Source organism: Strix aluco, chromosome 4, assembly GCF_031877795.1.
Source record: "Strix aluco isolate bStrAlu1 chromosome 4, bStrAlu1.hap1, whole genome shotgun sequence".
Lineage (NCBI taxonomy): Eukaryota > Metazoa > Chordata > Aves > Strigiformes > Strigidae > Strix > Strix aluco.
Window position 1 is genome coordinate 27,340,220 of NC_133934.1, and position 14,439 is coordinate 27,354,658.

General features: G+C 39.6%; 1 protein-coding gene across 2 annotated transcripts in view; it reads left to right on the forward strand.

The window, feature by feature from the left end:
- Window positions 1-4,879: 4,879 nt before the first annotated feature.
- SLC30A9 (solute carrier family 30 member 9) overlaps window positions 4,880-14,439 on the forward strand; it is a 49,853-nt gene continuing 40,293 nt past the window's right edge. Inside the window, exons 1-4 of one of the 2 annotated variants that reach the window (XR_012623062.1) lie at window positions 4,880-5,177; window positions 6,816-6,992; window positions 10,485-10,547; window positions 14,172-14,271. Coding sequence is in view for 1 of the 2 variants with exons in the window: in XM_074822423.1 (XP_074678524.1) it covers window positions 5,081-5,177; window positions 6,816-6,992; window positions 10,485-10,547; window positions 14,172-14,271 (437 nt within the window). In the remaining variant the exon portion in view is untranslated. The remainder of the gene's footprint in view (window positions 5,178-6,815; window positions 6,993-10,484; window positions 10,548-14,171; window positions 14,272-14,439) is intronic. The other variant, XM_074822423.1, reaches the window with a different exon arrangement.

The following is a 14,439-nucleotide window of genomic DNA, read 5'->3' on the forward strand; positions in this document are numbered from 1 at the left end:
AAGTTTTCTTTTCTTGCAAGCAGAAGAATCAAGCTGCTTTTAAACTGATCCTTGCTTTGTTCATGTGAGACTGTAGGACAGGTGGAGTAGCAGGATTCTGGACCTGATGATGGAGGAAAGTTCCTCCAGTTCTGTGTTCCTATGTATGTCTGCATGTTACTGTAGAGCATAAGAGTAGTTGTTTCAATGTATTATGTACCTAGTATTGTTTTTAAGAATTTTAAACTAGCTTTCTGCTTTAGGATGAAGATGAGTGCTGCTAACCTTAAGAGTTATTTCTCCTTACTCAAAGGCTGGAAATTTTGTGATATGATTTGGTCATTTGAAATGAAATGGAATTATTCTTCCATGTACTAATTTTATTCCAAACTACTGACCTCTAGTGGCTGGTTTGCAACTGAAGCAAAACATTTTAGTAATTTAATGTGCTCCTCATGTGTCTGTTGGCTACAGGAGAGTCTTTTTCCTTTTCAATTGCTCAGGAGAATAATGCCTCTTCACAATTTATTGTACTTTGGCTTTGCAAGTATCTATCTGTCTTATGCATTAGAAAGGAGGTCAAAAGAAAACCAGATTTATGATTAAGATTTCTTTAATGAAGTAGCTACTCACAAGCCCAAATATTTGTTGTGATTGGGAAGCTAGAAGACCCTATGATCTGTGAGAGCATCCCATAATAAAGATCTTAAAACACTTATTGTCAAATCCTTGCAGTTGTAAAGCATGGTAATTAGCAGAATCCTGATTCCTTTTTGCTTAGAGTGTTGCTGCTTTACAGTTGAAGTCCTTCCTACACGTGTGGGTATGCGATTATTGATCCAGGAATATCTTTTCCCTGAATAACCATGAAGCACATATTTCTGGATGTATGTTTTACGAATCTTTCCCTTTTCCTAATTTGATTGTAGCTGCGTATGTCCCAGTATAACTCCCATTGATTTTTGTTGAGATAGGCAAGTGGCTCTCCATTCCCCAGCGGGAGAGCAAATATTTTAGAGTAATGCCTCCCTTTAGGAAAACAGAGCATTGGGTAGCTAAAAGGAGTGCCTGCATTGGCATGCTAAATCAGAGCCATACTGGGTTTTTTAGGCAAATCCCCTGATTGTTCTCACTTACCATGAAACCAAACTGGAATGTCTGCTCTAGGCTCAGTCCTAATGAGCTCTAGTCTGTCAGGGATACAGGGCCTGACCAGTGTGGGGGCTGCATTCCTGCCAAGTTCTCTCTTGTGTGTACCAAGTGCACTTGGCAATGGAGGGTTTCCAAACCATGAAGACAACACATGGTGTCCTGAGGCCTTTTGAGCACTAAATAAAGGGTCAAATGATATCTCTGCCTCGATGTCTGCTGTCTACCCCTCAAAGCTTATTCCATCTTTCCCTTATCCTGATATACTTTCCCTTCTTTACCTGTCTTTATCTCCTGCTGTTGTCTGCTCTTGTGAAACCCTTTCTCTCGTCTGGAATTCCCTCCTTCTGCTTTATTGTAATCCCACTTCAACTGATTCTGTGTTACTGCTGTCAGCTTAGTCCCCCAGAGGATCTGGCATGTGTCACCTGGGTTCCCAAGGAAGGGATGGGGTTGACTGCCTGTGCTGTGAGAGGACTGCAAGCTGCTCCAGCAGCAGCAGGAGGTCACTAGCTGCCTGGCTGCTGCTGGGGCTGAAAGGGCTGGTGGAGCACTGCTGCACACAGTTCAAGAAACTGAAGATGACTCTGCTGGTGTTCAGGTGAATGAACTGCATGTGAATAATTGAAAACACTTATCTGCATGCTGGAAATGAAAGATACTTACTTCTAGTTTATGTTGATCTTTGACCCAGTGACCATGAAATAAGTTTACAGATGTATGTGACTGAGTGGTGCTATGCAGACTTCTGTAGATTCACCATTTTGTGCTTTGGAAGAGTCATTCTCCTCATGTGCCTGCCTGCTATTAATATTTTTCTCTTTTTCTGTTAATTTATTTTACCTGAAAAATGCAAATGTTGTTTGAGATCACTGGACACTTAATGTATTCACGCCTTTTTTTTGAACTGTCAGTCTGTATTTGCTTAGTGTTAACAATATATGCGTAGGATCATAAAAAGGTACAAAATCAAAGCAGTCTCCATTTTAAAAACCTTGCTATGCTGTGTGAAAGACACAAGGCAGGATATTATGGGAATCCCAAAGAGTAATTTAAACTATATTGTCATTACCTCAGCTCATGCTGCTGATCTGGGGACATTGCAAGTCTCCGTCACTGTATGAACTTGAAATCTTTAATGAATTTCAGATTCAAAAGTATTCAAATTGGCTTTATATTACATAATTTCTCATATAAGGAACACTAAAGTCCTTCACTGTGTTTCAGCCTTTACATATCAGCATTCTTGCTAGGCAGTGGCATTGGAGAATTTCATCATGATGTACTGTTGTAGATTGAATAATCCAGTCAGTCACTTATTTTAAATAAACAGGAACAAGTTAAAATGTTACCAAAGGTCTATATTTCAATCCACTCACCTGTCTTTACTTAGAACTGCTTACAGATCAAGAAACTTCAAGTTTCTTCATAAAACAGGTTCTAAATCTTAAAAGGTTGTACCCACACAGTATACGTTCTTCCTGAAGACCTGGTAAAGCAACTTAACCTTATAAGTTTTTTTTACTGGCAAGGTAGGCTTTATACAACAACATTCTAGAGTTTTTGCACAAGGATGCTTGAGGAAATTACCCTGATGTGGTAGCCAGCCTCCCATTTCTTACAAGCAGTATATCAAGATCTTCATGTGATAGGTATATGGGCAACCTCTGTCCCCTAGGCAGAGGTTCAGATGGCACAGAAGCCCCCGTACAAGCATGACATATATAAATAATAGTTTTTTTAATCAGGTCAGAGTTTAGCAACTTGAATGTGAATGAGATTTTTCAATTTTTATTTAAACTGACAATTCAATGAAATATGGGCTTAAAATATCTATTGAATAATGATTATTCAAAATTATACCTTAGGATGCAATTCCAACTATATTGAATGAAAATGTTGCCACTCAAGGAGAAACAAGATCTCACCTATTTGCTATAGCTATATATAGTAGTCTTTACCATAGACAAAAAGTTGTTTAATGTAGTTTGGATGTGCTGAAATACATAAACAGTTCCCAGTCATTTGGGGTGTTTCTCTATTTGTTGCTAGTTATTGATAACTAATGGGTGTGATGCTCGTAAATAAAGATTTGAGATTTTTATCTTAGGATGCTGCAGCTACATGCCATGAAGCATGGTAATTCATTACCAATTGCTTTATGTACTTGGCTGTCCCATGCTGAAGAGGCTGTTATTGATGCTCTTTTGCTTGTTCTTTGCCTCCTTCCTCAGGTTTCAGTGTTTATCAGTAGAAAGGTTCATGTAGAGCCCTTGATCATGTAAATCCTGGTTGACGGCCACACCGGCAGTATCTATTAATTTGTCTGTGGTATTCCAGCTTTATTATTTTCCTTCCTGTTTCATATTTACAACAACACAACCAGACAGTGTAAATTCAGTTACTCAGCTGGATAAAATAATATGAAATAGTTTAGTAATTCCATTTGGTTTTGGATAGGAAATGATAAACCTAAAGAAAAATATTTTTAGAAGTGATGGAACAGTTAGCATTTCTTCCAGAATATAGTAGAGACTTTGGGAATTACAAATTTTTCAATAATTTCTATATTCTTTCAGACATCTTTATGCAGGAAAAATAAAGGGAACTCTGTTAACCTCATGTTTCTTTTTTTACTGTTAGCCTCTTGCCAAAACAACAAGTAGACAGCAAAACATACATCAGCTGCATGTTAGACCCCAAGTAAAATTGGTGAATTGACCTCTTTAACTCCATTGCTGTACATTTGGTACTTAATGATACAGCATCTGTTGCAATATTCCTGATTCACCTGGTATGGCTGTGATTGGACTACTGGGAAGATGGATGTTAATTATTTTAGGCAAGTATTTTACTTCAATCTGCCTCCCTTGGCCTTCTAGGAAAACTTGTATTGGCAATGCTAATCACTAGCTGGCTGGTAAAGAAGTTATGTGCCAGCAAACCTTGTTCAAAATCTAATTGGGTATGTTCAAGACAAGGCACTGTAATAACTCTCAGTGATCAAATGCTTTGTGGATTATCAGGTACATTAATTATCCAAATTCCCTGCCAAGCTAACTTCTGGTGAGCTCCTGTGTTCCTCCCAGTGTGCAAATGAAGACGAGGAAGCCAGAGATGTTTTGTCAAGAGGCATGTAACCTAATACCAAAGCTGTTCTGGAAAAATGTAACAATTGCCCAAATGCTTTTTTTTTAATAAAAGTGTAATCGGATGCCAGTGGGACTAATTACATGCATGGTCCTGAGCCAGACGGTAGGCGTGGAGAGCTGAAGTGCCACAGCAGGGCTGGGATCGCTACAAGACATCACAACCCTCAGACCGCGTGATCTGCAGGGCGCTCTCTGGAGAAAGAAATAGGTGTTTATTAGATTATTAATTATTAGATTAATTAGGTGTATATTGTTTTATCAGCGCTGAGCCAGGAAGCACATTTTAGGGGAGATCTTAAGGTAGGGGAAAGAGTATTTTCACATAACATTAAAACATGCTTGCAAGATGTTTATCTCCCAAAACACTGTTACCTGGTTTTACCTGTGCTAACAGATTTACACACGTTACACACACACGCTCTTACTTCGAGCGTCAAATGAGCAGTTCCCAGCTAAACGCCGGCGCCGCCCGCCCCGCCCCTCCCGGGGCCGGCCGCGGGCGCGGACCTGAGGCGGGCGAGACGCTGAGGCGACGCGGCGGCGCGCGCAGGCGCAGCGGGAGGGGCGGGTGCGTCAGCGGCGGCCGCTGGGCATCGCGCCCGCCCGGCGGCCCCGCGCTGCCTCCGCACATCCGGGTGCCCCGGCGCCGCCCACCGCCGGCCTCCCGGCTACCGCTGCCGCCCGGGGCCAGCGGGGCCCGCGCCGCAGCCGCGCCGGGCTTCTCCGATGCGCATCGCCGCCCGCTCGCCGGCCGCTGGCGTGCGGCGGGCAGCGGCCGGGCTCTGCGTGCGGTCGCCGCCATGATGCCGGCCCTGGCCGCCCAGCGGCGGGGCTGCCGTGGCCTCTACCGCCTCTACCTGCGGTGCCAGGCGGCGCCGCTCTCCCGCGCCTGCCACGGTGAGTCCCTCAGGGCCCGGCCCGCTGCGCCGCGCCGGCCGGCTGCCGGGAACTGACCCCCGCCCCGGCGCAGGCAGGGCCGGGCCGGGCCGGCGCACCCCCGCCTGCCCTGCTCGGGTCTCCTGGGAAGCTGTGATCAAGCAGCGTGCTCGCGTGGGGAAAAGCGGGTGCCGACGCTGGCAGGGGCGGGAAGGGCACTGCCCCGGCTGTGGGCACCGCCCGGGCTGTGGAGCACTGCCCCGGCTGTGGGGCACTGCCCCGGCTGTGGGCACCGCCCGGGCCGGGAGCCGCCGGACGGCGCGGGCTGCCCTCCGCGTGGCGGGTTCCAAAAGAAGAAAAACGTTCAAGCCGCAGCTGCCTCGGTAGGCGAGGCGTATCCTGACGAGCCTAATACCTCACCGTGGCTATTTTCCCGCGCCCTTCGTAGGCCCTGCTGCCCTGTCAGCCCCAGTCTTACGTAAAACATACGTCATCCCCGCGTTGGGGTTGAAATTTGCAGTAATTATATAAAATGAAGCGTGGTTTTACGTGATTATACAGGTCTGAGGTGTGAGCCCTGGCTTTTCCTTTAGGCCACAGGTCCCATGAAATTTAAATTCTGACCGCTTTTGTCCCTCTTCATGTGGTCGCTTATGGGTGAATTGCAGCAAATACCCATTAATGGTTTCTTGTGTATGTATGGATTAATAGGAAAAACGCCCTCTAAACGTGTAGATTAAGTTTCCCTTTCTCAACTGCTCCAGTATCCCCAAAGTTTAGGAAACAACACAGCTCATCTTGTGCCATATATTGTAGTGTTTTATGAGTCATAATCACTAAGTTCACTGAGCTGTGTTGAATTGATTTTTCTGGGCTTTTGTCATGTTAGCAACAACTAATAGTCAATAAGAGCTTCTCTGATTTTTTTTTTGGTTAACTTGTTCTTCTGTAAGGTTCAAGTCAGTGCATGCACATGTGCAGATGCTTCAGTACTGCAGAGGGCTAAGATGAAAGCTGCTGAGACTTTTATACAATAAACAGTTTTATGAAATATTATCATTTTGTGAGAGGTGTGTTGTTCGTATATGGTTAGTCATACTTTGTATGACTTGATTTACCAGCACTGCTTAATTTTTTTTTTTTTTTAATTCTTTTAATGAGTGCTTTCCAAAGCAGCCAGTTTGCCTGTTGCACTTCTGGTTGGAGGAGTTATATACCCTCTCTACAGAAGTGTTTGTGCTGCCTAAAAGAAACTGTTTGCTAATGCAGGTTGGCCTGTACTGCATACAACTCTACTTTTGGCTAGTATTTTGAAATTGAAGATTGTCTGCCCAGGGTGATTTCTCAGTAGGATTTTTACATGCTTATCTTGTAACACGTCTGTTGTAAATGTTGCAAAATATAAGATTCTTCTGTATAAAATGTTTTATACAGTGTTGTGTGCTTTTCTACATAATTTCTATAGCAAGTTGCTCTTAATGTGTAATGCAATGCATACAGTTCAGTTTTTCTTAATTGATAAGCTGTGGTTTGTACAGAGTATACACAGAGTGAAATGAAACGACAACACTGGCTAATGGTTTTGTAGTGTAACTTATGCTGGTTTAGCCGGACCGCTTTCCCTTCTCGAAACATCTTTTTTTTCCTCTGCCCTGTTAGGATGGCAAGCTTCAATGAAAAGTGGGAGTCTCTCTTGTATTCTACCATGCAATCGTCTCCCTGTGCAGTTGATGAGTCAAGTGAGAGTTTATACCTCCAATGGTCAGAAAAAAGATCTTGGATCAGAAGATACAAATAGATCAACCCCTGAAGAAACCCTGCATAAAGTTGGAACAGGTAGTACTAAGCTAAAATAAAGAGTGTTTATATAAATGTAAAAACTGTATGTATTTAACAATGGATAACTTTTTTTTTTCAATTGTGTGATATTATGGTTGCAGAATTCTTAATATTTGTTGCTTGTGGGCATCTATATGTAAATTTCAAATTCAAAAACAGGGAGGAATGGTGAAATTTATTTCTTTGTCATTCCAGTATTTAAAGGATTTAAGTTTAATCACATTTAAAGTGATGATTATAAAATGTGGATTTTAGAAGGGATTAGGTAATTTAAGGGATAAGAAATGGAATGTATTACTTGTCTTTCACCGCTTTGCTTGCTTACTTGAATTCTTCTTGTAGTATTTCAGGCTTGTTGTGTGAAATGAACTAGTGATAAAGATTGAATGAGTGTGAATACTGGGCACTGTGACTTCTCCAGGTCAGGCTATAGATGACTGGTAAAGAAGGTTGAGCTATGTCATCTGCTAGAGCTTTCTAATCTGACAGTTTTCAGAACTGCAGCATTCACATTAAATACTTGATATAATGGATATAACCTGACCCTTCTTGCTGTTCAGTTTGATTGTCAATCTTGTGCTAGTTAGGTGCTTGTGAAATTCAGAACTGTCTTGTCCTTGCTTCATCATAGCATCCTCCGTTTTTTCTGCTTATTAAGCGTAGGACTGCACGGGTACGTGTTTGGAAGACTACCATGCTTAATAGATAACAAATGTTTTTTAAAATGAAAGCTCTCTTTCTGTGTCCTTTTGGCTAAAACTAAACGGTCTACTAAAGAAAATTTCTTTCTCTTCATTGTCAGTTTAGCAGGTATTCATTCTTTCTTCAGTAGCTTGTAAATTCCTGAGACTTGCAGCAGTCTTTAAAAAAGTTAGTAATTAGCCAGCTAAGAGTATTTTCTGATGTTTGGAAGTACAAAAGTAAATGTTAAATGTTGTTCTAAGTGTAACAATTAGATATTACTTCTTAAGTCTGTGATTGGGTTTTAGACCATTTCAAGTTTCTTGGGAAGATGATTGCTGGAGGGTGAGATTCTTGCAGAAGAATCCTGAATACAGCGAAAGACTGTAGGGCCAATTGTAGTTGTTGATATTTTCTGAGTTCTTAATGTGCGGTTACTGGTATTAAAAATCGGACATGTGAAAATAGTCTAGCACTATTGCTTTCATGATTGTCTTAAGTTTATATAATTGTTGACTGTTACCAGAAGGGGTGTTCCCACTTTCTCCCACCCTATCTGATTATTCCCTCTCTTGTGCTGGTATTAGTGACGTTTAGGCCTGTTTTGTGAAAAATCAATTGCTTTCTTGTTTTGCAGAGCTAGGGTAGAGGTAGGATGAATCAGTAAACTGATCCTGCCCCTGTCTCTAAAATGGCTGGAGGAGAAATGCTGCCCTTCGTGGCAGCACAGCCTTGAGTCATAGTAAGCTTTGAGCAGAACTGCGCCACATGGGCACCATGACACTTACCTTTTGTTGAGAGTGGGGACTGATGTATGCAAGTGTATAGGAAACTGCAGCCTAGAGGTGTGCATAGATGAATGATTGCTTTGAAGTTTATTTTGGAGTGCATATTGTTATATGCATGCTTCATATAGGGGTTGTTTTCTGGGGCCTAGTAGATAGAATGTTCTTATGCATTATGGACATATTACTACTGTTTATTTAAAAAAACGTGATATTTTGATAGAATTCTGTAAAGGTAATGTAATATTTGTAAAGATTGCCATACTTTTCCAGTAACTTAAATAATTAGCAAATCGTGGATCTCTTCTGGACCTCCCTTTCTTTATTAGTAAACTTGGGAAATGCTTTTCATGTTAATATGACATTGAAAATAGTAATGTATTCATCTTGAAGGTTCTATCATATCAACTTCTGCTTGACTGAAAGACAGTTATTGTGAATTGAAGTATTTTGTATTTTTGTTTTTCTTCATCGATACACTGTGATTTTGTCCAGTCTCTAGGCTAAGGTAGTAAACTTTAAAACCATACTTGATGTACATAGATTTCTGTGCATAGATATGAATCTCTATATTTTTGTGCCTTTCCCCCCGCCCTCTGAAATCTTATGACCCAATCTTTTGTTAAACAGTGTTGGTGATACTTCTTTTAATGACAGAAATGGTTGCCCGCAGTTTCTGAAAAGAAGCTACTGCTCAGTTTTTGCTAAGCAATCTTAGCTGAATTTTTTTTATCATGAATCTTGATAGATCATGTCTGTCTGGTGTTTTAAACCAGGTAGGAAAAGAAAGGAAAGGAACAGCAAGGGGTTTTTTGCTTTTGTTTTCAAGTCAAACAATGACTGATAGGGATGACTGTTTTAGGAATGATAGTTATTTATGGTCCAGCCTTATTTGTTGTGTAATAAGATCAGTTTTATGAATTTATAAGTGTTATTTTTCCAAGAAGGTATACTTGGATTGTTATTAGCCTTAGTCCTCAGTTGCTGTTAGGGCAATAACTAATTGCCTGATGGAAAGATAGTTATGTAGTCCGTGCTTCAGGAATTATCTGACCTTTGAGTAATTTGAATAGCATGTTAAATTAGGAGTATCTCATTAATTAACACAAACCTGCTTGAAAAATCTTCAATTTTTTTTAATATATCGCTTTCAATAAGGTCAATTTTAATTTTGTTAATGACTGTGGACGTGTGGCAAACCTCCAATGTTAGAGAGTGTTAGGGCATAAAAGAGTGGGTATGTTGGTTTGACATGTTAGAATCATAACGTTTTTGTTCTGAAAGCTGTGTCAAGATGTATGAGACAAGGATGCAGTATTTGTATTTTCAAGTAGTACTTCTGATATCTAAGTAGAAATCTCACTGAAATTACTGGAATTTATTATTTTCCAAATAGTAAGATTCACTTAACAGTACTGTAATTTATATTTTATTGGCTTTTATTGAGTCGTATCCTCAAATTTCAAAACCAGCTGAAGTACTTTGTCTTCATTCTAGCTCCAACTTGTGACACAAGAGTTGTGGATTTTAGTTTAAATACTCTGTGTTTTAAGGACCTAGCTTTTTGTAACTGAAAAAGCATCAGTCTCTTAAAATTGAATTACACCTTGAAAGCCTTTGAGACTCGGGTGATCAGCAGCCATAAACTATATAGAATTTATGTTTACTCATCTTAAATTTTGCATAAAACTTGCCCCAAACTATAAGTACACCATTAAACTATTTTTAAAAATTCAGGATACTTTCTGAAATATCTTGCAAGTTGGTGCTCTTCTACAAGGTGCTAGGAGTTTACAGATCAGTGCTATATTAATGTCTTATTTTGTTATTTATTTTTTCACTATTTCTGTCTTCTATTTTGAGAGTTTCAAACGTTGGAAATCTAGCAAAAATTGTTTTTTGATTGTCAGGTTGAAAAACAATATTAAGATATATTCTTACTTTGCTGTGCCAACCAAACTCTTTACTAAAGAGAAAAGTAGGTACTTCCATATTTACAGTGAGATTTATTTTTATTTTACAGGACAAGATATGACCAATGCAGGTCAAAAGCAGTCTTTCCTTAAAGAGCCAATCCAAGTAAAAGGTAAAGAAATACTTCCTGAATTTACGGCTGTCTGCTAGTCGTCAAAAATGTGTAAGGAAACTGTGATTCTTCTTCAGTTGTGTAACAAGTTATGTGAATAACATTTTAAAACACACTTGTATGTCAGTTTTATTTGGTACCCATTTGTTTGAAAATGACTCCTGAAAAATCAAATATAGTGGTATTCCTTCTAATTACTCAATCTTCTGTGTCTGTTTTTAATTGTTTCATTTAAACTGATGAGTTTGTCAGGAAAAGACTAATCTGTTTTCTCATCTGTTATCACAGTCTGTCATCCTTTCATGTTTTTAGGCATGTCCATTCACCATCTCATACTTGATCTTCCCCTGTTCCTTGTTCTAAGTCTTCCTCTGTTGCTTCTTGTTGCTGAGTTAATCTAATCAGTGTTGCTTCTAAATATATTTTGACCACATGAACTGCCTAATCTGAGTCCTGTAATGTTCCCGTTTGTGCCTGTAGTAATGTTGCGGGTTGACCCTGGCTGGACACCAGGTGCCCACTGAAACCACTCTATCACTTCCTTCCTCAACTAAACAGGAGAGAGAAAAATTATAACAAAAAGCTCATGGGTTGAGATAGGGACAGGGAGCTCACTCACCGGTTACTGTCACAAGCAAAACAGGCTCGACTTGAGGAAAGTTAGTTTAATTTATTACTAATCAAATCAGAGTAGGGTAATGAGAAATGAAAACTAAATCTTAAAACACCTTCCCCCCACCCCTCCCTTCTTCCTGGGCTTAACTTCACTCCTGATTTTCTTGACCTCCTCCCCAAGTGGCGCAGTGGGACAGGGAATGGGGGTTGTGGTCAGTTCATCACATGTCTCTGCTGCTCCTTCCTCCTCAGGGGGAGGAGTCCTCACACTCTACCCCTGCGCCAGTGTGGGGTCCTTCCCATGGGAGACAGTCCTTCGTGAAATTCTCTACCATGAGTCCTTCCCATGGGCTACAGTTCTTCATGAACCGCTCCAGTGTGGATTCCTTCCACAGGGTGCAGTCCTTCAGGCACGGACTGCTCCAGCATGGGTCCCCCATGGGGTCAGACATGGGAATGCAGGGGAATCTGCTCCGGTGCCTGGAGCACCTCCTCCCCCTCTTTCACTGACTTGGTGTCTGCAGAATTCTTTCTCTCACATATTCTCACTCCTCTCTGGCTGCAATTCCTGTTTTTTGTTTTTCCCCTCTTCTTAAATATCACAGAGGAGCTACCACCGTTGCTGATGGGCTCGGCCTTGGCCAGCGGCAGGTCCATCTTGGAGCCGGCTGGTATTGACTCTGTCGGACATAGGAGAAGCTTCTAGCAGCTTCTCTCAGAAGCCAGCCCTGTAGCCCCGCCACTACCTAAACCTTGCCATGCAAACCCAATACAAGTAATGCTTTCGTCTTTAGTTACATTGTTTAAAAACATAAGTGGATAAAATAAGAGCGTAAGTTTCTTTGAGGTTTTTAATTTATCATGACTTGATTTCACTCCATCTTCACTCTGATACTTTTTATTATGGTATTGTGAGAATTATGCTTTTAAAAACTCCTGTGCCTTCTATGTATGGAAATAACTTTATCAAAATAGAAATTGCCATTTCTCTTTAATCTCTGTCAAAAAAAAAAGAAATCTCTGGAGTGAAAGTGACTCAGCAGGCTGTAAACTGTATCAGAATTCTTTCTCATTTTTTCCCAAATTTAAAGGAACATCAAATCATAGTACTTGTTGGTAACAAGGTGAGATCAGTGTCTCTCTGTGTATATTTTCTGTACACTTTTGTCGCCCTCCTTTATGTCAGTTTCTTTGGGTCTGTTGTCAGTGTATGCATGCAGGGGGAACGTACAACATAGGAGAAATTAGACTAAAATAATTGTAAAAATATATATATATCTTTCAGTGAGAAGAGACTTCTGCCTTTGTAAAGTATAGATGTACAAGCAAGAGTGTTTGTATTAAAGAATATAAAGAACAGTGTCTAGAAAGTGGAATTCTAGTCTTCAGATGCTGCTGTGACTTAGAAACTTACTGACCCAAGTATTACTAAGACAATAACATTTTTAAAGGATCACTGATCTTAAAAATTTGTGCTATTTAAGGTGTTTTATGTACATCATCTTTTATTGGGCTTTGTCCTCTTGGAAAGACCAAATTGATTTTTTGTTTTTCCTCCACATTTATTGCCAATTTTGTACAGTTATTTGAACTAGGTGTAGGATTGTTGGGATATTCTGCAATGTACAATTGGTTATAGTATTTTCTTTTAATGAAATTTACCTGTGTTTCTGAAAGATGGATTAGTAAGTGGTAAATCCACAAGTTTTTTTGCTAAGGTTAACATACTTTGGATATATATCTCTTTTAAATAAGGAAAGACGGGAAGCATTCTTCTTGTTTAAAAATTCTCATCCTGTCCTAACCTTAGTAAATGATGGACTGTTTTTAGGAAATCTCTAATTTTTTTGTCACCTTTGCTCAGGAGCATTGTGGGATGAATGTGATTACTCAAGTACTTAAAAAAATTGTTTAAGTTCAAACTGGATGACAAATCAGATTAGTGTGGTAAATATTGATATCTGCAGTGTTAGTGCATTGTTGAGTGTCAAGCAGTGGATTTTGCCTTTAAGCTTTGAAAACTCAGAAATAAGACAATGTAGAACTCTAGGAAGATTTTTCTCAAAGTCTTTAAATGCAGTATCTTTCTGTAAGTATCCTGTGACTTAAGGAGAAATTCTGGACTAACTATAGCAATCATAAATCCTGTGATATGCAGGAAGTTCATGTGTACTCCTAAGTCTTCTCATCTGCAGAATTTGAGGTTTTTATTTTCAGTTGTGTTCTTTAATGTTATATCCTTCAGAAATTGTAACTCTTCTTCCAATAAGCATAATGTTTTTAATGGAAGTGAGTGTATAGTGACTTACACTTGAAAATAAGATGAAGTTATGTATCTATAGACAAGCAGGAAATAATGGCATAAATTTAAAATTCCATTTATCCTTTTTCTGAATACTATGATATTCTTTTCCTTGTGCATGAAAATCTAATGTGATAAGAGTACATCCTCTAGACATAGAAAACATTATAAATAAAGAATGTATATTTTTAATTGTTATAAATGCCCAATACTGAGTGTGCTAATTTTGAAAGTAATAGTTGAGAAAAATGACGTATGGAGTCTGTCTCATTTCTCTGTATGGTCCTCAAAGGTCAGAAATCTTACCTGCAGAAGGTGGAGTTGGTTAAGTATTGGAAAAAAAAGAAATGAAGCTCTGTGTTGCCATTTCAGTTGCTAGAGTGAGGGTTTCCAAATTGCCATGTTTGAATGCTATCTTAGTAGCCAAACACCATCTCTGACATGAAAGTCGGAGAAGTTGCTGACAGTGGCATTTAAGTGTGTCGGATGTTTGAGAGCCCTGAACGACAATTTAGCAAGTAGCATTTTTGGAGGTAAATCATTCTACTCTTACTCATTTCCACAATGAAGAACATTCCTTTCTCTTTCACTGTAAGTTTTTCTGATCTCCACTCAGAGGTATTGTGATATGACACTAGATTGAATTAACTTTTGAATTTCAGCTGTAGTCTCCATGAGTGACTTGCTTATCTATTTTTGTTTTTAAGTGAAAGCAGTCCTCAAAAAAAGAGAGTATGGACCAAAATACACACAGAATAACTTCATCACTGGAGTCAGAGCAATAAATGAGTTTTGTCTTAAATCCAGGTATGATGGGTTTGAGTTGAAATTTAAATTGTGAATATTTATTTGTTTGTATGTGCTTCAAAAGTAATTGTGATTAGAGTGATTTTACACAACAACTTTTTCTAAATGCTTTTGTGGTATACATAATCGTAAGTGTCTGAGGTTGGTTCTTGTTTACTTAGTGTTATA